At 37.7% G+C, this 25,792-nt stretch overlaps 1 protein-coding gene across 4 annotated transcripts in view; it reads right to left on the reverse strand.

Moving 5' to 3' along the window:
* The window catches only part of TRAPPC8 (trafficking protein particle complex subunit 8), an 88,649-nt gene that overhangs the window by 57,395 nt on the left and 5,462 nt on the right, over nt 1-25,792 (reverse strand). For 2 of the 4 annotated variants that reach the window (XM_040984855.1, XM_040984858.1), the window contains exons 2-9: nt 19,983-20,177; nt 10,680-10,769; nt 9,103-9,277; nt 6,943-7,096; nt 4,355-4,448; nt 3,505-3,764; nt 2,444-2,559; nt 1,319-1,469 (exon numbers count right to left, since the gene is read on the reverse strand). In XM_040984855.1, coding sequence (XP_040840789.1) covers nt 1,319-1,469; nt 2,444-2,559; nt 3,505-3,764; nt 4,355-4,448; nt 6,943-7,096; nt 9,103-9,277; nt 10,680-10,769; nt 19,983-20,177 — 1,235 coding nt within the window. The remainder of the gene's footprint in view (nt 1-1,318; nt 1,470-2,443; nt 2,560-3,504; nt 3,765-4,354; nt 4,449-6,942; nt 7,097-9,102; nt 9,278-10,679; nt 10,770-19,982; nt 20,178-25,792) is intronic. The other 2 variants (XM_040984857.1, XM_040984856.1) reach the window with 2 other exon arrangements.

A 25,792-nucleotide genomic window follows, 5' to 3' on the forward strand; every position in this document is an offset into this window, starting at 1 on the left:
TAAAAATATTAATATAATTTTGCCATTTTATCTTTACACCTTTAAGTTATCCATTTTATGGAAATTCTTTCACTTAAAACTGGAGATAAATTTTCACTTTATTTTAATGTATAATATCCTGAAATCCATGCATAGTATTTAAAATATCCATTCACCATGAACTTTCTGAAGATTCACTGAATAAAACTTATCTCAAAATTCTTTCACCAAACTTACCTTCTAATTTCAATTTACACAAACTTTTGAAGTAATTTTGTATATAAAATGGTACAAAAACTGCAAAGTAGCTGCCAATTATTAAGCCAGTGTCTACATAATTACCACTAAAGTATTTAGACCTCTTACCCACTTTTGTTCTCCACACTTTTATTGATAAGCTTATGCTTTTTTTAAAAAAAGATTAAGCAATGTAAGTTCTATTCTTCTGGAATATATAGAGCAGGTTAGATTTATATCTGTGACAATTTTTCAAAAACACAAGTATAGGAAAAAAGTCTAAAACACCTGGGGTTGCACATCAATTACAAAATCATGCTGGTGACAGCTTAATACATACACATGTAAATATGCTAAGCCTCATTTCCTTCTATCATTAAGACTCATATCCTATCACTGACAAAGCTAAAGCTTAGGAATATTAACTAACTTGCCTAAGACAACTGTGTTATACAACAGCACGTGTTGTTGACCATCACATCGTTTTACATCAAGCATCTTGTTGAAAGCAACTTATAAAAAATAGCAAATTTTACATTTTGAATTTAAAAATCAAAACTAAATTTTAAAAGCAATGTAAAAATTAGAGGGCACCAATCAGAACTAAGAAATCAGCCTTTGGGGCCCAGCTATTTAGTGCAAGGCTTACAACCTGCTTCCCCTATCAGAGTGACAGTCAAGTCCTCACCTCACTCCTGATTCCAGCTCCCAACTAATGTACTCCTGGGAGGGAGCGGTAATGGCTTAGGCAACTGGGTCCCTGTCACCAACATGGGAGGTCTGGAGTGAGTTCCTAACTCCCGGGCACATGAGAAATAAACCAGCAGGTAGAAACTCTCTCTCTGCATCTCAAATTTAAAAAAAAACTTCAAAAACTTAGACTTCCTATTTGATTATCTTTAAATACTAGTTTGAAGGAAATTCATCAAATCTGCACAAATGAATTAAAAACTCTATAGAACATTGTATGCTCTTTTAGCATAACTTTATTCTAGGGTTGCTGATTGCCTATACAATAAATTCCTAAACTATTAGCAAAAATTAAGGAATTTTAATTAAGGATTAGCAAAAGTAAGGAATTTTAGTACTGTAGAATACCAACCAAGGCACCAGCTGCATAAAGCATTGCTTGATCATTAAGAAAATCCTTTTTTGCAGTATGATAGCAACTGTAAGCCAAATCATAATGCTGCACCAAAAAACATAAATCAGCCATCTTCCTGATTTGAAGCTCTGGTGCTTCTGGTGGATACCTGTAAATACAGAATAAGTAAAGAAAATAATTCAAAGGAGCCAGCACTGTGGTGAGTTTAGCTGCCATCTGAGATGCTGGTATTCCATATGGGAATGCAAGGTCAAGTTGTGGCTGTTCCACTTTCAATCCAACTCCTTGATAATACAGTTAGGAAAGCCTAAGTACTTGGGATCCTGCCACCCATGTGCAAGACCTAGATAGAGCTCCAGGCTCCTGGGTTCTGCAGCCACTGGAGTGAAGCAGCAGATGGAGGAGCTTTGTCTCTCTCACTTCACTCTGCCTTGAAATGCAAGTAATCCTTAAAAAAGTACAGTCCATGACTTCCTAAACCACTAAATATAAAATGCATAATAAGCTGATCAACTGTCCAGAAAATGATCACAACTAATTCTGTTTTACAAGAATTCTACCTTCAAGAAGAGAGTGATTTTTCAAAGTTATTTGGAAACAGAGGAAGTAATTTTACTTAAAACCCTGGAACTGTTAGATAGCAAACATTTTCTATGTGATAAACCATGAAGTAAACAGTAGCTAATTTCAGGCAATACACCTTTATATATTTTATATGCACCCAGAAAAAAAATTAAAATTCAAAGACAATCATTTCTCCTTAAAGTAGGATTTTAAAACAAAATCTGTTAAACACATGCCCATCTAGAAACACAGTCTACTAATTTATATATATATAACAGTTATTAATGAATACCTAATCTAACTATATTTTACCTATAAATAAAGGAAAGAGATTCAAAGGGAAGTGAGCTCCCTAAGTATCATGTTTATTTTTAATGTCTTCAATGACTAAAATATTATTTTAGAATATTAATAAATAACAAACACTGTTCTTACATGACCTTTGAACACTACAAAACAATGAAAATAAAAAGTTTTTTTCTTTGCAGGTTATCAGATGGTCAAAACTAGAACTAAAAACTAGAACTAGACATCGGACAAATAAAAAATTTTACTCACAATAATCCAGATGTATTTTTCAGCTCATTGATGCTCTTTTCTGGAACTTTACTTCCACTAAACCATTTTTTAGTTGCAGAAAAGAGAGATCGACTCAAACCTTTTCTTGATATTAGCTAAGAAAAAGATAAAATACATTGATAAAAGTGAAGAACTTTTCTTATATAAAAAACTGTTACTATAAAACTCTAACAATGAACACATACTCATTTTAATTGTAAAACTAAAGAAAACTTTAATATGGGGGAAAAATTAGTGAAAATAAGTAAACCTCTGGAGTTGAACAGAATTTCACTATCGGTGGTAATTGCAATAAGTCAATATTAACCTGTGTTCTAATAAAAACAAAACTACAAATGCTTTAAATTATGCTATGACATCCTTCTCTTTTTTTTCAAATTTTTACTTGAGTAGCAGATTGAGGGATGCATGAACAGTGATAAAGAGCTCCTATCTGTTGGTTCACTCCCAAAATCCCCACAATACACTGGGTAACTGACAGCCAAGAACTCAATGCAGGTCTTGCATTTGGGTAGCAGAAGCCCAATGCCCTGAGACATGACCTCCATCATGCAGCCTTTCAGTCTTCCTCAGCTAGAAGCCAGTCACGAGCCAGAGCTGGGAATTCAGCAACTTCAGCATCTTTACAGGTGTCTCAGCCATTGGGCTGAACATTTTATACAATTACATTCTCAATTTACTATTTACTTAAATTTCAAAAACAATGATCCAAGAGTAAGAGTTCAGCCTCCTCCTTAAGACATCCACAAATTATCTACCATTGGCTCCTGCTTCTGGCTTAAACAGGCACACTCTGAGAAGCAGAGATAAGGGCTCAAGTGGCTGGGTTTCTGTTCCATCCTCCTACTCTTCTCAAACACCTGGAATGAGTTCCTAGCTCCTATCCTGTGTGAGTTCCCAGCTCCTATCTTGTGTTAGGAGCCAGGCAATGGGAGTTCTCTCTTTGTCTCTCTCTCTTTTCCTCTCTACATGTCTCTCTGCCTCTCAAATAAATAAAAATCCGAAGGATAATAATGATGATCCAGAAACTTAATTCTTACCTGATCATTTAATTGCCGAATTGTTTTCTCTATATGTGGTAAAAGGCCTCGAAATGTAAATTCCTGTATAAACTGTCGAATTCTATCATGATCAGTAAGTGTCAAGCACGCACCATGAATTATTGCAGTATTTGCTTTCTTTATCTCATTTAATGATGAAGCCAATTTCTTATGATCTGGATCATCAACACTGTTAGAAGGATCACTGGATTGGTCCAACTGAAGTGGATGAGCTCTAAAGTTATTTGGTAAGCCATCTACTGAAAAACAGACCTTTCTTTTACTGTTAGAACACAATAGAAAATTATGATACTACCACCATACTGCCAAAGAAAAAAAGTCAGAATCCTTTATTTTTCTGAATATCACAGAAAACAGACACAATAACATCAACATTTTCCCCTTTAAAACTAAAGTGTCTAAAGTGAATCTTATCAGTTAACAGAAATGTTCATATTAATGTAATCAGAAAATAGTTTCTGAATAAATTACTTTTAAACGGTACAGGTAAGCCATTAGAAAATGTACAACAAAAAATGCAGTCATCAATACCAAAACTGCAACTTTAAATAAAGCTCTGATAATCACACTAATTTGAACCATAAATGCTGTATTACATCCTCCCTTGTTTATTTTACATTTTTAAAAAGAAGCCTGACATTACTCATATAAAATTTTGAATGACAAGTCAAATTCAAATGACTCAATAAAATCTTTAGAAGAAAAGCTAATCTTCCCATTATCTTTTTGATACAAAAATTCCCCCACATCTTTTATCTAAAAAGGCTAACAAGCTTTGACAACAGTGTGCATCTTGAATCAAAAGAAAACTTAGAGAAAATATTAAGACCTTTGACTTCGTTATCTAATCCATCCAATGAAAGCAAGTTACTATCAGAATTCTTATGTGAAGTTATGGTATAAGGACCATCTTCATATGATTCCTATCAAAATAAAATAAGAAAGCATTAGCAATATTTAACCACAGTTGAGATCCCACCAAATCTATCAACAACCACGGTTGCTCTTTCAATTGCTAGCCTCCTTTATTTGCTATAGCAACTCTTATAATCCTTTAAATTCTTAGCTACTTCTACATATGTTATTCTGCCGTTTCAATTCATATCTACTGATAATCAAATTGACTTTCATATCCACTCTACCACCCTAATTCTTCTGAACTCAAAATATCCATTTACATACATACACATACATGCATATCATATATAAACACAGGTATTCAATATGAACATACATTTCCTTATGAATCTTACGGAAGGATAATGCCAAGAAATACAAAATGCTAGAAACAAGCAGCAAAGGGAAAAGGAGTTGGCTATGGAAATCTCTAGGGTAACAGAGACAGTGCTCACAGGCTGAATTCTGAATATATGAAGTGTTTCAGAAAGACAACCAACGTATAACTTGTACAATGTACAAAATTTGTTCACATAAACACATAAGTCTCTCAATCAGCACAGAATATTTAAACTAAAAAAATTCAGACTACTCCATGAGACTAGTAAATAGAAGGTATTAGTCTGAATGTCACACCTTAAATGAAACATATAAACTAGAATTTAGTAAGAAAGTGACCAGGACAGAAGACAATCAAACCATTCCTAACAGTCAAAGAAACTAGTATATTTAGTCTGGAAAAATATTGAAGGCAATGCAGCAGCTATTCTTTTATATTTGGAAAACTGTCTTAATGGAAACCTGATGTCTATCCCTGTCAAAAGAGCACTGAGTAAAAGCAAAGAAGAAAATTTATGGTTTCTCTTCAAGATGATCAGACATGGACCGGGTCACATAAGAAGACAGTGAATGCCATTATTAGATGAAACAGACATGCACAGGTTAAAGGCAACTAATAAAATAGGGGTTAGATTTGATAACCTTCAAACTACCATCAAACCCTGAGCACCTAGGAATCTATTGTTACATAGAATTTCCAACACCTGAAGCTTTTGTTAAAAGTTCTCAAATTAGGGGGAATGGTATTGCGGCACAGCAAGTTAAGCTGTCACTTGCAATTCTGGTATCCCATATCGGAGTACTGGTTCAAGTCCCAGCTGTTCTGCCTCTGACCCAGCTGTTAATGCACCTAGGAAAGCAACAGAAGCTATAGCCGAAGTGCTTGGGCCTCTGTCACCCATGGGGAAAGTCAGGGTGGCGTTCCCAGCTCTTAGTTTTGTTCTGGCCCAGTACCTGGATATTGTGGACATTTGGGGAGTAAATAAGCAGATGAAAAATCTGCCCTCAATCCCAGCCACTCTGCCTTTCAAATGAATAAAAAAATAAATCTTTCCTGAAAAAAAATTCATCAAGCTAGATAACTTGATTTATATTCCTCCTCATGTCTTTACACTAAATTAAATTTTTCAGTATTATTTGTACAACTGAATGGACCTGTAACTATTAAACATGATAAAGCTTTTTCATAACCAACTGGTTCTTCTTTGCTCAGGTTTTTCCCAAGCGTAATATTAAAGAAATAAATAAACAATCATCTCAATGCTAAAGTGAATAAAATACCAGGATAACACAATGTCTGGATTAAAATTCTACATGTAAAAAAAAAATAAGATAAATAAACAGATTTGTTAATACATTAACTTCAGAAGTCGTATAATTTATTATAATTGATATTTTAAAACAATTATCACATAGAGGACATAAAGTAGCTTAGCTACACAAAACATATTTTAAAATTCTTTCTAAACAAAACAGTCAACTCTTGATTATCTGAACTAAGCATTAAAACTTGGCATTTCACTTCTACCAAATGTCATGTAATTGTACCCTAAGTGTTTGACAGGATGTGAAATATTATACCCACCCACTTCAGCCAACAACCAACAGTTAACATTAATCTAGAACTCCAAATTAAGAAAGGAAGAAACAACACTTCCTGGAAATCAGAAAGAAAGGAAATCAAAAGAAAGTTAGGGAAAAAAGCCCACCCACCTAAAAAGTATGAGCTCCAAAAGGTGGCCATAAGAACAGCATGTTGAAATGTAGGAAGGCAACCCCAGAGCATGTGGATAATAGAGAATTGACTGTAAGCATTCATAAGGAATTAAATGGACAAGTCAAAAATTCTATTTTATACATGTATAGCTGATCTAACTTAATTTTTAATGTGTAATTCACTTTTCTTCTTTTCAGAGAAAGATCAATTAACACTGATACTATATACCTGAAAATAGTAATCATAAGGGGTTATTGAGGCTAAAAAAAAAAACAAAGCTAAAAACAGCTTTTGAACCACTGACTGAAGAGATCACAGCTGACACATCAAACTAGCCAAGAGTCACAAGACAAATATTTCTGTAATAGTTAAACCAAGACATAAAATTTCTATAGGGATACGATTATATCATAAAACTGAAATTCAGCCTTTGTGGTTTGCTTCATTGTAGTTTTCACATATACCTGGTTTTGAATACTATTTTTCTGGAGATACTGACTCCAAGGATCTGGTATCTGTTCATCTGATGCTTGATTAGATGTTCGAGAATTAATTTTAAGTAAATAGCAACCCTGAGTTCCATATTTTTGTTTCATTTCTTCATAAATTAATTCAGCTCTAAGGAAGAAAAAGAAGATAGAAGTTTGTGCTACCTAGTGAAACATCTTAGCTCTTACGCAATAATAAATCTTAAGAATACAAAAACAAACCTCAAAAGAGAACAATAAACTTTTAAAAAATTTAAAAATCAAAACAAAAATCATGATCCTAACAGAAATTTAGCCAACCTGGTTATCACCTCAAACAAAGGTACTGAAGTATGCTGCAAGAAGAACAATTCTACCAGACATTTATATGTTATTCATAAAAGAAAGTTTTGGTGGTTGAGCTAATTCAGAGGAGACACAGAAATCAAAACCAGTTTCTTTACAGCAGACCACTTCCAAGCCTCCCACCTGCTAATGTGCAGCATGATGTACAAATACCAGCTTCACACTGACAGATCAGGAAGCCTGCATCTCTCAATAACACGAACTAGTTCTTCAAAAAATATGATTTTGGAAATCTTGGCTTGGAGAAAATTTATCAATAAATATAACTGCTGAGACAAGTACAGCTCCCAGAAACTTACAAAATAAAATACGACAGCTCAAAGAAGAACAGAGAGGAAACTGAGCAAAAATAGCAAAAATATTTTAAATAAAAAAATCATTTTTTCTTACAAAATTTATAGTAGCTGTATCCATAAGCTGCATCTGATATAATAAAAATTCTTATTGCCATATGTAAAAGTAATTTGCTACCTCTGTGGGAGACAATTTAAATGAAAATACACCATACCAAAATCAAAAATGAAATTTTGGTTCAAAGAGGGACCCTATTTTAAATGGGTATTTTCCAGTTAGTGACCCATCAGGTATGAAACAAAAAACATAAAAAATCCTAAAGCACATACAAATGTAAATGCTAACACTATAGAAGTAACACTCCTCTCGAACAATGACATCTTACTATACGCTATACACTATACACTTACTATTACACTATAATTCTGGGGTAAAAAACAATTTCAAAATTTTGTATGAAGATAGAAATACATGTGTGCATAGATACACACACTAAGGAACAATAAACCATACTCCTACTCATTTTACCAATGATGTTAAACTTAAGAACCACTGATAATTAATTCCTCGAACTAACATCGAAAGATCCTTGTTACAACCATTCAATATGCAAGACAGATGCCATTCAACAAATAGAAACTCATTTTAAAAGTCAATTCAAATTACTTCTGTTTATACAGTGTACTTCATCCAAAAGGCTATGGATATTCCAAGAAATCATAAAGATTAATCCCCAGAGTAACTATTTGGGTCTGTAGACAAAAATCAGGAAGATGATAGTTTGTGCTCAGAATAATGAAAATTGTATTATTAAACTACATTTACTTAAATGGCACTGTGAAATCAGAATAGTTTGAAACAAAAGATTAATCTGATACACACCTGGAATCAAAAGTCAAAATAAATTTTTAACATATTAAAAAAAATGCTTTTAATTTTCACTTCATTTTTAAACATTTTCTTAAAATAATTTAGTCATGAATACGAAAGTAAAAGAACTGTAGAAAATCACAAATGTCAAGCATTAAAGAGAAGATAAGAAAGAAATGTTTGTTTTTGAGACTGAAAAGCATCAAAGGTAAAAGTATAAAGTGACAAGACACTGATGAAAAAGTTAAACGAAATTCACCAGAAAAAAAGAGAATTAGTTTTACATAAAGTAATAAATAACAGCCAGAACTTAGATATAAAATGGTAAATTCTTTTATACAAAGACTGCCTACAGCTACATACTGAAAATTTTGAAGCACATGAAATCTAACACAAAATGCTTTAGTTGTTGAATAAAACCTGCAAGAAATCAGACAAGGTAGAACGAAAAAGAATCTTTTTCTAAAGTTATTTTTTTTATTACATAGAATAAATTTTATGCATTCTATAGGTAAAGTCTGACAGACTCATAATAAATTGTACTCTTGGATGAAAAATAAATCTAAAATGCTCAAATTAATGTTAGCTTTTTAAGTTTAAAATGTGAATTAAAAAAAAAAAACTTACCTCTGTTCATCTCCTGAACTTACATCATGTAAAAGTACATAATATTTAAGTGTGTTTGGTATAAACCATTTGGGATAGGAATAATCATTATTGTGTTGAATTCGATGCTGCTCTTGTGATAATTTCGAAAATTGTTCCATAGGTTCAGTGTCACTAGAGGATGCCACTAACATACCTTGTTAGCCATATTATTAAGGTAATTAACAATTATACTTGTGGATAAACAGTAAGTTTGTAGGATAAACTTTCAAAAGATAATTTTATCAACTAAAAAAATCTGATTTCCTAAACTTTCACTGCAAGCACAATGCAATTTCTCCAAACTCCAAAGTAATTCTAAGTTCTAAAACTTAAATGTTATTTTGCTGACAGTTTTAAAAGCCCCAAAGAAATCTATAAAAATTAAAATGGACAATATCAAAACTACAGAAGTATCAACAAAAATGAACAAGTGTTGGATCCTGCTCATCTTCCATCCTCCCAAGTGCAGTTTCACACCAATTTCTTAGCTTTTCTCTGCAACCTCAAGGAAGAAAACCAAATTATAAAAATTTTCAATAAGGAAAAGGGTTACTAAAAATACAGGAAACTGTCTACATCTGAGCTCTAGGATAACCAATTAATTCTTAGGCAATAAGCAAATGCAGTTAAGAGAGACATTACCTCTATAGGATGACTTTAAAATCTTTCCAGTAAAATTATAAGGAGATAAGTCCTTAAAAGTACTATAACGGGGGCTGGCACCATGACATAGTAGATTCATCCTGCAGTTCCAGGGACCCATTCGGGCACCAGTTTGAGTCCTGGCTGTTCCACCCCCAATCCAGCTCCCTGCCTGTGGCCTGGGAGAGCAAGAGGATGGCCCTAGTGGGATCCCCTGCACCCACGTGGAAGACCTCACAAGCTCCAGGCTCTTGGCTTAGGACTAGCTCAGCTTCAGCTGTTGTGGTCATTCGGGAAGTAACCCGGCAGATGGAAGAACTCTGTGTCCTCTGTCTCCTCTCTGAAAATTTGCCTTTCAAATAAAAATAAATGAATAAATCCTCAAAAATGTAAGAATCCGGGCCCGGCACAGTGGCCTAGCAGCTCAAGTCCTCGCCTTGAACGCCCCGGGATCCCATATGGGGGCCGGTTGTATCCCGGCAGCCCCGCTTCCCATCCAGCTCCCTGCTTCCGGCCTGGGAAAGCAGTAGAGGATGGCCCAAAGCTTTGGGATCCTGCACCCGCGTGGGAGACCCGGAAGAAGTTCCTGGTTCCTGGCTTCGGATCGGCGCGGCACCGGCCGTTGCGGCTCACATGGTGAGTGAATCATCGGACAGAAGATCTTCCTCTCTGTCTCTCCTCTCTGTATATCCGCCTTTCCAATAAAAAAAATAATAAAAATAAATCTTTAAAAAAAAAAGAATCCTATAACAAAAATTTTATTCCAGAAGTATATAGAATATCATTTAAAAGCCAAAAACTTACATTATCATTTTTTAAAATCTCTGGTCTTCACATCACATGGCATTACTTAACTATTTCTGATTAACAATGTCATTAACATCTGATTTAAAGAAACAAAGGTCAAAGGATACATGCTAAATAGTGGTTCAGAAATTCATGGTCTGATGCAGGCATTGACTGAAGAAAGGTCTCTCTATAAGACTCAAACCATGGAGTAGTAGCTAAAAGTAACATAAAACAGTTAAAACTCCTCAATAAGAACAATTTAACACAAAATCTCAAATCCATTTCCTAAAAAGTACGAAATGTCTGGCAGTAAATCAGCATGTTCTACTGCACGACAAGTTAAATACATGAAATAAGTTCTTATATGTGTATATGTTTATGCAATTCTCACAATAAAGCCATATTAAAAGTATAAAAACAGTTGCACTATTCCCAAACCTATACCCATCTATATATTCAAAATACCACTAAAACTTTCAGCCCCTTACACTGATCTCTGTCAGAAATTGATCCTATTCATAATCATATGCCTTTAGCACAGTGGTTCTCAACTAAAAGAGATTTTGTTTTCCAGGAAATATTTGGCAATGGTATGGAAATATTTCAGGCCATGATAAAGAGGGAAAGAGACACTACTGGAACCCAGGCACACAACTCAGTGAAATGCAAACCGTACAATACACTGGGGAAGACAGCCTCCCAAAACAAAAGAACTTTCTGTGGCTCAAAATGTCAATATTGCTACAGTCGTCAAACCCCCATAACCTAATTAACATAACAACAACAATATCTGTTTACGTAGAATCTCAAAAGATACTTACCTTACAGCTAAAAAACATTTTTTGTATGTATACATGATTCTTACGTGAGCGAACTCTCTTTGCTTCATGCTAAGCATTTTACAACTATCTGTTTTATTTGCATTCACGTAAATGGATTCATTTCACTGTACTGGGGCAGAGTATCTACACCACAGCTTTCCTCAAGCACATTTCTGGCTATTTATGCTAATTATAAAATCTTACGACCCTTGTTTCATCTTAAATTAGTTGAAAACACAGCAACTATTTCTTCTGCTTACATTTTGGCACTATATTATAAGACCAGAATGGCTGATAAAAAAAGCCATACATTTATATATTTTAACATGGTTTTCTGGTATCAATCATAGTGACCTGGTTCCTAATATACAAAAGCTTCTAATTACAACAAACACCTTATGAGAATGATCAACATACTATAGTCATATTAAGAGTTTTATAATATAACATGTAATAATTTTGTGTTATACTAACAACTTTAGTTCACTGCTACAGAATAGAAAAAATATTGGAATAACCTACTACATAGCAAAAATTGGAGAATAAATGACATACAGTATCAATAATATGAAATTAATTTTCTCAAACTTTTAAGATTTATTTTTATTTATTTGAAAGGCATAGTTATAGAAAAAGAGAAGGAGGGAGAAAGAGACCGAGATTTTCCATTTCCCAGTTCATTCCCCAAACGGTTTCAATGACCAGGGCTGGGCCAGATGGAAGCCAGGAGCATTTTCCCAGATCTCCCACATGGGTACAGGAGCCCAAGGACTTGAGCCATCTTCCTCTGCTTTCCCAGGCACATTAGCTGGGAACTGGACCAGAGGTGGAGAATCAGGACGCAAAACCTGCGTCCATATAGGATATCAGTGATCCAAACAGAGGTATTATGTGCTATGACACAATGCCAGCCCCTCTCATAGACTTTTAAATCAGCCCTAAATAGCCTCTACTTGAAAATTAATGCATATTTTTATTTAGTATTAATAACATAAAAAGAAAAAGAACATGAAATTGTGGTTAAATAAGACATAGAGATGAGGAAATGATTACTTTTTACCTATTTGGGCTATTTTTCTATATACTCTGTTATTTCAATGCTGCTTAAATTTAACAAATATAGGTAAGGGGTCTGTCATGTAGATGCGAGTGGCCACATGCAAGTATTTGAAAGAACACCTATTGGACCCGGTGGCGTGGCCTAGTGGCTAAAGTCCCCGCCTTGAATGTGCCGGGATCCCATATGGGTACCAGTTCTAATCCTGGCAGCTCCACTTCCCACCCAGCTCCCTGCTTGTGGCCTGGGAAGGCAGTTGAGGACAGCCCAGAGCTTTGGGACCCTGCACCCGTGTGGGAGACCTGGAGGAAGTTCCAGGTCAGCACAGCACCAGCCATTGCGCTCACTTGGGGAGTGAATCATGGATGGAAGATTTTCCTCTCTGTCTCTCCTCCTCTCTGTATATCCAACTTTGTAACAAAAATAAATAAAAAATCTTAAAAAAAAAAAAAAAAAACAAGGTTAAATTTTCTCTTCAGTTACAAGTCTCCCTGAAGGGCTACACAGGAAACCTTCCTGGAAATGTACTCAACAGCAGTATTGAAAATGCATCCTCCAAAGCAAATGACATTTTTGTCCAAAGAGGGCAAAACTATAATTTTGAACATCTTTATGTTAACAGAAGACTTTAACATTTAATGACCATCCTCTTCCCCTCAAAATCTTCTCACACATACTGGGATAAAATCATGATTTTGCTCTTATTCAGAATTGATGAAAGTATGCTGACTCATTAGTAATAAAAATTAAAAAGCATTCTTTATCTATACATACCAATGACTTATTAATCTCCAAAGAGTATTCTTTTTAATAAGATTTTATTCAAGATTACAAAAGACAAGTTGAAAAGAGATAACTGAAAGTAGCAGGGAAGAGGCTGAAAAAAAATTCCTCTTCTGGTATGTAATTTATCCTAATCACTTGGAATTCTTTTTTCTTAAAGATTCATTTATTTTATGTAAATATACATTTGAAAGGCAGTTACAGAAACAGCAAGGGACAGAAAGATTAGTCTTCAGTCTCCTTGTTTGCTCCCCAAATGGTCACAACAATCTGAGTCGGGCCAGGCCTCCATCCAGACTTTCCATGTAGGGGCAGGGGTCCGAATCACCTACAGCTTTCCCAAGTGCATCAGCATGAGCTGAGTCAGAAGAGGAACAACCACGACCCACTGCAATGTTGGATGCCAGAGTTCCAAGTCGTGGCTTCAGCCACTGTGCCACAATGACAGTCCCTAAATAAAACATTTTAAGAAAGATTTCATCTGGAATTAGTGTTGCAGCTTAGTACATTAATGGACCAACTGCAATACCAGCATTCTACATGAGTGATGGTTCAAGTCCTGGCTGTTCCACTTCCAATAAAATCCCCTGCTAATGTTTCTGGTAAGACAATAGATGATGATTCATGTGCTTGGGCCCGTCACCCACATGGAAGACCCTGGTGAAGTTCAGACTCCTGCCTTCAGCCTGACCAAGCCCCAACTGTTGGAGACATTCGGAGTGTGAGCCAGTGAATGGAAGATCTCTATTTTTCATTCTGTTTTGTTGTTGTTATTTTTGTTTGTTTTGTTTTTCTAATAATAAGAAAACAGTGCCTGGCATGATGACTTAGTGGCTAACTCCTCATCTTGCATACATGAGGACCTCATGTGAGTACCAGATCATGTCCCAGCTACCCCCCTTCCCATCCAGCTCCCAACTAGTGGCCTGGCAAAGCAGGAGGACAGCCAAAACCTCTGGGACCCTGCACCTGAGTGGGAGACCTGGAAGAAGCTCCAGGCTCCTGGCTAAAAATAGTTTCTCAGAACCAATCATGACTGCATTGTTCTTAGGAACTTTCTACCCAATGACTTTAATAGGCTGCTTAAAAATAAGTAGTTTCTTAGGTTCTTAACAGCTACAAAAGAAACTAGAAGAAAGAGAATCAATTTTTAGAAAAATAAATTGTAAGTAGTAATATATTCAGTCAGAATCAGTCAAATATATAGAATATTTTAATATTTGAGTGGTTCTACTTATGCATCCTTTCACAGTAAGTTACACTATAGATGTCCTTCACACACACACACACACACACAGAAATGAATGAAAGACTATGACTACAGAGAAGAAAAGAAATTCTCCTGATAGTAGCTGCAGAGCAAGTTTTAGAGTAATCAGTCCAAATATGGAGAACAGGGTTTCTCAGCTTTTATTTCATTTTCTTCCCCACGTGAGCATTTTAAAGATTTCTTTCTGGGGCCAGCAACCAGGGTAGCAAGTATAGCCACAGTCCAGAGCTCCGGCATTATATGGGCATGGGCTTGAGGCCAGGCTCTTCCACTTGTGATCCAGTTCCCAGCTAACATGCCTGGGAAAGCAGCAAAGGATGGCCTAAGTCCTTGGGCCCTGAACGCAGGAGGGAGACCTGGAAGAAGCACCAGGCTCCTGTCTCTGCTTGGCATAGCCTGGGTCATTGCAGGCAATTAGGGAATAATCAGCAGATAAAAAGCTTTCTCTCTTCTACTACCAAAAAAAAAAAAAATCTAAAAAAATTTTATTAATGAGTGCTAAACCCTGTACTGGCAAGCTCACACAAGAATCAGATCCGGGATCAACTCAGATGAAGTTTCTTTGGACATCCCTCCAACTGAGCTGCTGATCTCAGAACCCCAACCAGGAAGAGACTATGTCGGCCAGTGGATTCTGAATAAGTTTCATCGTGACTAGAACGGTGATTTTGGCAGCAATTCAGACCTGTTGAACTATCAAAACTGCTTGAGCAGGACCCTTGGAGCGTGCCTCACATTGGGGACTTGGGATAGGTGGGAGGCTGGGTGGGACTTTTCCCTTTGTTTCTCCCCTGACCCCACATACAGGGGGAAAAAATGATATTAGTGTGGAAGCAATGGTCTTACCCACTTTCCTGTAGCCCTTGACCCTTTGTACCCTAATCAACTAAGATTGTTAAAAAAAAAAAAATTTATTAGTAACATCACAGATTCTCTGCATCTTTTTATGCATTGTGACCCTTCCAGAGAGATTAAAAAACTACCATAACATCTAAGATTTCTTTGTCCCTCAAGGACCAATTATTTCCTTATTGAGAAATAACACCACAACCACCAAGAAAACAGACAGTGCAAACAGGGAAAAGACTTCTGGAAGTTTTGATAAAAGGGTGATCTGAAAAATAAATTTCCAAGCAGAAAATCCTAATGAAGAAGCTTGAGACCAGCAACAGACAAAAAGAACTCCAAGCAATATGATTTTAAAATCACAACTGTAACTTGTAAGAAAACAAAACACTGTAAAAAGAAGCTCAATAATTGGGTCAGCAGTGAAGAAGTGAACATTTAGTTATTACAACATAAATCATGAATATAAACTAAAACTTACATGAACTACATGATAAATAAGGAAAAATACAAAGTGGGATTAACTGCTAAATTGTCATAAATGATATATAACTAGAGGTATATATAATTATATTCATATATTTATGGATATTTAATGTAAATATTTATAAATTTATAAATATATGATTATGTATGACTGGTAACTTATAATTCTCAATCATATCTAAAAGGATGCAATTAACAAAATTTAAAATGGTTAAGTCACTAACAGACATAAATATATTACTCAAGGCCAATGTGTGGCATGAGAGGTTAAGCTGCCGCCTGCAATGCAAGCATCCCATATTAACACTGGTTTAGAGTCCTGTTTGCTACACTTCCAATTCAAGCCACCACTAACGTACCTAGGAACGCAGAAGTACTTGGGCCCCTGCAATCCACATGGATGAGCAGATCTGAAGCCAGAAACTGGGCTGCACCAGCTCATACAAATGCCAGGATGGAAAGGGCAGGCCATGCCAGGTAAGGGCCAAGCACACGCTGGCATGCATGAGATCTGGGTCTGGGAATGGCCTGAATGGGGAAATCTGGGAAACCCCAAGTATGTCAGAGCTCCCAATGTTGAGCACGTGGTCCAAGCCTGGGTGCTAGGCAGGCTGGGCAGGGTAGCTCCATGTGTTGGCAAGTGTGTGAGTTAGTTTTGGAAGGGGGTGGATCAGGCAGGGCTAAGCAAACCATAGCCCACTGGCAAGTGCAGAAACCAGGATGGAGTGCAGGTCACGCCAGGCTAGGTTGCCATACCTACTGGTTTGCATGAGCCAGGGATGCGAGTAAACTGAGCAGGGCCAGGTTGCAGCACCTGCCAGGGAGAGTTAGGACTGGGGGCCAGCTAGGCCAGGTCAAGCAGGCTGCAGCATACAAAGGCAAAGGCCAACACATGTGGGAGGGACTATGCCAACCTAGGTCAGAGCAACCACTTGCAGCTCAAACACAAGAACTGTGGCTGGGATCAGACCTGGTTGGGGAGCTAAGGGAACACCCTAGCTGGGTTGTGGACTCCACTGGTGAGCGTAAAGGCTAGACTGAGGACTGTGGTCCAGTCTGAAAAGGGCTGCAGTCTCCCTTGTCATGGGTGTAGAGCGGGTCTGGGGTGTGTCAGACTGGGCTAGACTCCAACACCCATTGGTGATCATGAGAATTAGGGTGGGTGTATGATGGGCTGAGCTGGGTCCCTCCCCTTGCTGGAAAACAGTGGGCAACTCCCTCCTGGGTTGCCACTCTGACTGGTAAGCATGAGAACCAGGACTGGGAAAGCCATGGCTAGACAGAGTGGCACCACCGGCACACGTGTGGGCTGGATGGGGAGCTGGTTGGGGTGAACTAGGCTTCAATGCCCACTGACATGTATGAGAGCTGAATGGGATGTGGGACAGACAGGACCAGTCTGTTATACATACTAGCAAGCACAGGAACCAGAGCAGTGGGTGGGCATGGTGGGGGTTATTATGGATCACTCTGACTAGGCTACAACTCCCACTGGTTTGCATGGGGGCCGAGTGTGTGGTGGGCAGGATTGGGCTCAACAGCAACACCTATTAATTTGCAATAGAAGACAGGGGTGGAGACAAGTGACTCATCAATTGCAACTAATAGTGTGTGCATAGACCGATTTGGGGTAATGGACTATGGACCCTGTATTGGCATGCACACACAAGAATCAGGTCTGGGACCACCTCAGATGAAGTTTCTTTGGGAACCCTCCCAGATGAACTGTTGGACTCAGAATTCCAACTTGCAGGCTCCATGGTCTGACCATGGAATGCATGTATCAGAGCTGGGCCTCCTCAGTGGCTCAGTCAGAGCAGTGGACAGCATATCCAGGTGCACATGGAGGATATGGCAGTACATTTGAGCCTACAGAAGACACCTGGTACCATAACAGAGGACAGAGGACAGAACAAATCAAGATTGGCAGTGAAAATCTAAGCAAATGGAACTCTAAGGTGGACTATGTCAATCAGTGGATTCTGGAGAAATGTCATTGATTGGAGAGGCAAGATCAACAGCAACACAGACCGCTGAACTATCAAAACCACTTGAGTAGTGCCCTCAGAGGATGCCCCACATCGGGACCCAGGGATGGTGGGGAGGCTTGGTGTGGCTTCTACCCTTATTTCTCCCCTCCCCCACAAATACAAGAAGGAAAAAAGAGGATGTGAAAAAGTTGTCTCACGCACTTTCCTCTTGCCTTTGACCCGTTGCACCCTAATCAAATATGTAAAATTTAACAAAAATAAAATTCATACAATTAAAAAACAAGAAAATATTTATGGTATAAGATCACGCCAGACATATTCTGCTTCTACCACATTGGGTTATAAAGTAACCCAAAGTAGAATACACTATGATTACTAATTAATATGCACATTTCCCTTATCAGATTAAGAGTTTATAAAGCATGTCTTATTCATTTCTGTATTCAATGTAAAGTACACAGCAGGAAATTAGTAAACCTGTAACAGAAATGTCAAGACCCTATAAAATCAGAGCAGTATCTGGCACCGTAGTAAGATGGTGTGCCAAGGTTCAAGGCCAGGAATCATTTTGGAGTCACCTTCCTGGGAGTCTATCCAGGAGAGAGTCTGGGACAGAGTTCCTGGCTCCTGGTTTTAGCTCCATTTTAAGTACTGAGGGACTGAACCAGTACTTGTATCATTTGCATGTGTGTATTTGTATGTCTGTGTCTGTCTCTAAAATAAATCAAAACTAATTAATAAATTTTTCAAAATCAAGACCTTGTAAGACAGAATCACAGGACTAAATGTCTAAGGGAAGATTCAGAAAGATCTAGCTAGGGCCTAGGATTTGGCATGGGGGTAAAATCATTGTCTGAGACCAACAACATTCCATATGGACACAGGTTTAAGTCCTGGCCACTCTACTTCCAATTCAGCTCCCTGTTAATGCACCCGAGAAAACAGTGGAGGATGGCCCATGGGAGCCATGAAAAAGCTCCTTGCTTCACATGGGCACAGTTCTAGCCACTGGAGCTGTTTGTGAAGGAAATCAGTAGATGAAAGCCTCTTTCAGCCTCTTCTCTAATTATGCCTTTCAAGTAAGCAAATGTTAAAAAACAAAACAAAAAACAAAGAATCTAGCCAAATAATCTTGCTTTTAGAATTGGAAACAAACTCTCAGAAACAAGGGCTTATTCAAGTTATATACCTAATAGCCACGACAGTATTAAGTCTCATTTGATTCATTGTCCTTCACACTACATCACAAGAGACTTTCAATTCAAATTCTTGACTTTCTATGAGAAATATTCAAACTTTCACTTTATGTTGGAAATGTGACACAAAGAACATTTTCAAGATTCAAGAACATTTCAAGATTTTCATCCTGAAATTTAGAATCTTTTCACTGACAGTCATAATTCTAAACCTAAAATTATCAAGTTACCCTATCTGGACTAGAATTTAAAATGAGAGAAGAAAAATTATGGAATATCTAAACCAAATAATTCTACAAATAGTCCTATCAATGTAAGTATAAATAACTAATTGTATGCCCTAAAATATGCTATGTAAGCACCTTACATGCTCAGGAAAATCTTTAAATGTGCAATTACAGAGTACTTCAGTATTATAAATTATACTGGCCTAAAAAAATTTTAGGGTGGTAAAAATATCCTAAATTGTTTCTCCCTAAAAATCTATCCTATGCCCTTCAATATGCAAAGGTTTTTAACACTGAAAAAGAATCAAACCAAAACTAGTAATTCATACTACACAATAACAGGCAATTTTATGATTAGTTTTGTTAAGAACATATTTCCCACTTAAGTCAAATTAAGCACTGATAAAATATATATTAACATGCATCTTACATTTTCTCAATACTAAGCAAAATTAAAATATAAGTTTTAATACTTTGTACTTAATTATTTACATTACAAAAGAAGCTTGTTTTATATATACTTTCGGTTCTTTCATTTAACAATTTTTTATTATGTGTATGTTGTAGAAACGTCTTTAAGTATTAGAATAACACAATGAGCCAAGTAGCTGGGACTGTTTTTCAACATTGTCTTTGCAGGCTGTGACATTCAGTAAGCATTTACAACACTTGCTGAATAAACTCCAAGACTTGGAGTTACTTCTAACAAAATAAAATTTCACCAGAAATAATAATAAACCTTGTTACATACCACTGATGTTAAGGTCATAATCTCCTGCCGTAATCACATTAGCGACTAATCCTTCTGCCGGCTGGCTTCCAGAAACAACATCATTCAAAAGCTTCCGAACAGCTCCAGGCTGAGGCGGCTGGGTGATGACGTTGCTTACTGCTATCTTCAAGTTTTTAACTACATGAAGCTGATTACTAGGATCTCTCATGTGAACTTAAAAAAAACAAAAAGCTTGAGATTAATGTTTTATACAGTGCATAATAACTCCAAACTGGGTTAACATCTTACAAATAAAATAGATGCTCACAGAAACCAGAAATTCCAAGAGGAAAATTCTTGCAGAAATACATGGTTTGCAGTGTTCCCATACATGCTAAAAGGGTTAGCAACACAGTTTAATAATCATAGGTTCCCTTCCTTTCCCACAATGCTACTGTTCATAATTCCCCTCCTGCAGGTCCTACCTTCTACATTTGGAGTACTTGGAAACCAAGCACCATCTAAGTCTCACCTCACACTAAAGCCGCTCCAGAGCAGTGAAAGTCTGCGATACCAACACTGAGAAGTCGAAACAAGCAAGAAAGGTGAATAAATGCTGCTCTGGGCTTCTATTCTTAGCCCTGGCACACTTACTAATAATCAATTCTCACATCCCTTCTCTCACTCCAGTAGCTCCTGCCTCCATTCAGGCTCAATTATGAGACTTACAACCAGTGGTGCACAGATTCAGCACAGGCAGCAGTTTGAGAAAAAGGTAGCAAGACCACAGGGCCCGAAGGTCATGTTAGATGTGAGCATCATCAGACAAGATGATGAGTTTGGAAGCGGTTCAATTACAATGAGTAAGGCCCCAGCCTGTGGAGTCAACACTTATTTAAATTCCAATCCATAACCTGTCAATTGGATTATCTGAAACAACTTTTTAACTTCTCCTTCAATTTCCTAAACTTTAACATAATTAATAACTACCTCATAGCGTTATTTTAAGGAGCTCAGATACTGCTAGATGAGATAGTGTCAATCAGTGAATACCATGCCTAACGATAACTGATGGAGACTCTACCAGTGGCAGCAGGTGCATCATCTATTTCAGCCGTGTCACAAGTAATTACATACAAGCAGGCAACCGACATATCTGAGGAGCTGTCATGAAAAAATATGGCCAGATGCTGCTTGGAGGGCCCTGTTTCATAGCAGAATGCCTGGGTTTGAGCTCCATGTCCAAATCTAGCCTTCTCTTCATCTGAACAGCCTAGGAGAGCAGCTAATGACTCAAATAGTTGGGACTCTACCACCCACGTGGGAGACCCAGCCCTTGGCTCATGCCTTCAGCCCACATCAACCATGATTACTGCCGCAATTGGAAAGCGAGCCACAATTAGAACGTAAGCTGGCTAAGGTCCTCACCTGGTATGCACTAGGATCCCATATAGGCACCGGTTCTAATACCGGTGGCCCCACTTCCCATCCAGCTCGCTGCTTGTGGCCTGGGAAAGCAGGCGAGGATGGCCCAAAGCCTTAGGACCCTGCACCCATGTGGGAGACCCAGAAGAAGTTCCAGGCTCCTGGCTTCAGATCAGCACAGTTCCAGCATTGCAGCCACTTGGAGAGTGAATCAACGGATGGAAGAACTTCCTCTCTGTCTCTCCTTCTCCCTGTATATCTGACTTTCCAATAAAAATAAATCCTTTTTTTTAAAGTGAGTCAGCAGGAGATATGTGTCTCAAATAAAAATAATTTATTAAAAATTTAAATAATTTTTTCCAGTACTAAGCCTTTATGCTAAACAATGGCCTTTTAAATTGAGGACTAAGTATTTTTTCAAATCATGTATTTAAGAGGCAGAAGAAGTGCGAGCACTGGAAAGAGAGAAAGAGCAATGGCGAGAGCACACACAAGCATTCCATCCTTCGGTTCGGTCCCCAAATGCTGCAGATGGGCCTGGGGAGGCAAGCAGAGAACTCAATCCACGTCTCCCTTGCAGGTGGCAGGAAACCAGCCACTCATGCTGTCATCACGCCTCTTGGGGTTTGCATTGCAAGGAAGCTGGAGCCACAGCTAGAGCTGGGTACTGAACCTCACGTACCCCTAAGCAGGACACAGGGGACTCACCACTAAGGCCAACTGGACACCCTGGCCATACTTTAGATACAATTATATCCATAAAAACTGTCTTTTCCCATATGCTCTGTCAAATTCTAGATCCTAAGATACACAAGACTGCAAAATGTGTGAATATAATGTATTTGGCCCAAACATGAACACTAGTAGTTTAAATATATGTATAGAAGGCATCCATACAGTTCCTTCACTGTAGTTGTCTAAAATGAAAGAAGGGTAAAAATGGACAAAAAGGCAAAAAGGGGTTAATTTTTGTCAGTTCTAGGTAGTGAAGAGCTGGATGTTTCTTGCATTCTTTTTATAAACATTATGTTTAATTTAAATATATACACACATAGGCCTCTCCATAATCACATATCCCAGCTAGTATAATTATACAACACAGAAGCAAACTAAAAAACATTACAGTGTATTCATACAGCTTTAGGAACATACTCGGTAAGTATTTCCCTTAAAGTTGATCCATACTGTCAAACTGTAGACATCCTTTGCCCAATTACCTTTACTGTTCCTAAGTGTTAACACAACTCATATTCCAGGTTTGCCCTATATTCAGCAAGAGCTTAGCAACTACTGGGTAATCCTACTGACAAATCCAAAAACGGATTAGGTGTGGCAGCCAGTGTCCGAAACAGCCAAGATTCCTATTTCCTGGTATTCATGCTTTCATGTTCCAGGGCCGGTCCGTGTAGCAAACTGAACACAGCAAAAGCAACAGTATTTCATTCCTGAGATAAGCTGTAAAGATGCAGGGCTTTGAACTAGGGTTCTCTGGACGATTACTCTGAAAGAAGCAAACAGCCCCGGAATGAAGACACTCAAACAGCCCATGGAGAAGTCCACAGTCCACGTGGCACAGAACAGAAATCTCGGCTAACACCAGCAAGGAGCTGACACCAGAATAACCATGACTGAGCTTGGAAGCAGATCCTCTAGCACCAGATTCTCACAGCTCAACTTCAGGTGAATACTTTGAGCCAGAACCATCCAAATGAGTACCCCATTATCGAGAATCTCATCATAATAAAGTCTTTTGTTTTAAGGAATTATGTTTTATTACACAACAACAGATGGACAATATACTACAGTATCACAAAATCAATCTAATAAAGCAAGGCCTAAGAATGATTAGGAGAAATACAAACTACACTCACAAAAATCCAAAGGCTCATTAAGGTTTCACTAAGATTAAAGCATCACAAGAGGTAAATTTATATGCAACAGCTCAAATTCAATTAATGGCTAAATCCTCGCCTTACATACATCGGGATCCCATATAGGCACCAGTTCGTGTCCTGGCTGCTTCACTTTCCATTCAGCTTCCCTACTTAGTCTGGGAAAGCAGTAGAGGATGGCTCAAGGCCTTGGAACCCTATATCCACCTGGGAGACCTGGAGTAGGTTTCTGGATGCTGGCTTCAGATTAGCTCAGCTCTGACCATTGTGGTCATTTGGAGAGTGAACCAGTATACAGAAGATCTTTCTCTCTGTCTCTCCCTTCTCTCTGTAAATCTGAGTTTTCAATAAAAATAAAAATAAATCTTAAAAAAAAAGACACAGTATTTATATATAACCTATAATCATTTTAACTGCTGCATAACAATTGTATATATTTATGAGAAACCATGGGGCATTTTGATACAAATAAACATTGTTTCCTTCTCAAATCAGTATAAGATATCTCCTCAGACATTCCTTTATAATTTCTTTCTGATGAAAGCATTCAAATTTCTTTCTACAGCACATCTTACATCATATCTCCAGGTTATTTATACTAGTGAATAAAAAGTGCTATGTTAACAGTTGTTTTATTATTTAAGTAATAATGACATGAAAAAAGTCTACATGTTCAGTATAGATTCAATTTTACCTTAAAATATTCTTTGTCCACAATTCTGAATGCAGAAACCCAGACATAAGGCTGGCCAACTGTAATAATACACTTTTAGTAAATTTCTTTGATAATTTTTACAATTGATTAATGTAATGGCTAGCACTCTGGACTCTGAACAATATACTTTTTAAAAATGAAAACCATGTATTTTCAAAAGTCACTGTTTGGAATGGACACTTTCAGTACTCTGCAAAGTACGAAGTACTTTTAATACGTCACAGTGCCAGAATCCAATATAAATGCCAATTTGAATCCCAGCCACTCCATTTCTGCCCCAGCTCCTGCTAATGTGCCTGGGAAAGCAGGAGACAATGGCAGAGGTCTTCGGGCCCCGGCACCCACATGGGAGACCCAGAAGAAGCTCCTGCCTCCAAGCGCCATACCTGTGCACCTCCACTGCGGCCATTCGTGCAGTGAACCAGCTAATGGAAGGCTTCTCGTCTATCCCTCTAACTCTGCCTTTCAAGTAAATAAATCTCTTTAAAAAAAATCACTGCTTAAATGAATAAAATAAATAAAATTTACAAAATGTCTAAAGATATGTTGAAGCATGATGTAAAATGATCAAATAACCACCATTAAGGAAAAACTATATGGCTTAATTAATTAACTGCAAAAGATGCCCAGTAGAAATTCTTTAGTACCAGAATCTCAAAATGTACACTGAACAGCATATTAAGCTCAAACATATGAAGTAGCATGAAAATACATAAAATGACTATTTGTAACATGAGAAACACTCTCCAGGTTTTAAAATGCACTTAAGGAATCCGAAATGGTTAATATATATGTATACAATATTGTCAAATACATCAAATCTAAACTCTTAATTTCCAAGCCCTACACATGAATAGTACTCAAACTTGTTCTACCAACCTCTTCTGCAGTGTTCAAAAAAATGTATTTTTCTTCAAAATATTGCTCAAAAACCTAAAAATAAGCCTCCTGATAACACGTTATTGTATTTAGTATGACTTGACAACACAATGATCAAAGTAAATTTCTACCCAAAATAATATATCTGCAAGAAATGGAGTCCATTTTTTTTTTTTATTGGAAAGGCGGATATAGAGAGGAGAGACAGAGAGGAAAGATCTTCCATCCGATGATTCACTCCCCAAGTGAGTGCAACGGCCGATTCTATGCCGATCCGAAGCCAGGAGCCTCTTCCGAGTCTCCCACGCGGGTGCAAGGTCCCAAAGCTTTGGGCTGTCCTCGACTGCTTTCCCGGGCCACAAGCAGGGAGTTGGAAGGGAAGCGGAGCTGCCGGGATTAGAACCGGCGCCCATATGGGATCCCGGGCGTGCAAGGCAAGGACCTTAACCACTTGCGCCACCACGCCGGGCCCTGGAGTCCAATTTTTTAAAAAGATTTATTTTTATTGGAAAGGCAGATTTACTGAGAGGAGATACAGAAAGATCTTCCATCCACTGGTTTACTCCTCAAGTGGTCCCAATGGCCGGAGCTGAGCTGATCCGAAGCCAGGAGCCACAAGCTTCTTCTGAGTCTCCACTGCAGGGGCAGGGTCCCAAAGCTTTGAACCATCCTCTACTGCTTTCCCAAGCCACAAGCAGGGAGCCGGACGGGAAGTAGCCAGGACACAAACCAGCGCTCATATGGGATCCCAGCGCATGCAAGGCAGATTTAGCCACTAAAGCATTGGCTGTGCCGAGTCCAATTTTTTTTAACATTTCTTTGTCTAAGGAAATTTTAGCCACTTTAATTTTAGCTACTTTGTTAAATTCCTAAATTACACTGCCTAAAGTGTCTAAACTGACAAAAGAAAAAGCTTTCTTTGAAGAAATCTCCACACC

This window comes from Ochotona curzoniae, unplaced genomic scaffold, assembly GCF_017591425.1.
Source record: "Ochotona curzoniae isolate NIBS_2020 unplaced genomic scaffold, NIBS_Ocur_1.0 contig_43, whole genome shotgun sequence".
Lineage (NCBI taxonomy): Eukaryota > Metazoa > Chordata > Mammalia > Lagomorpha > Ochotonidae > Ochotona > Ochotona curzoniae.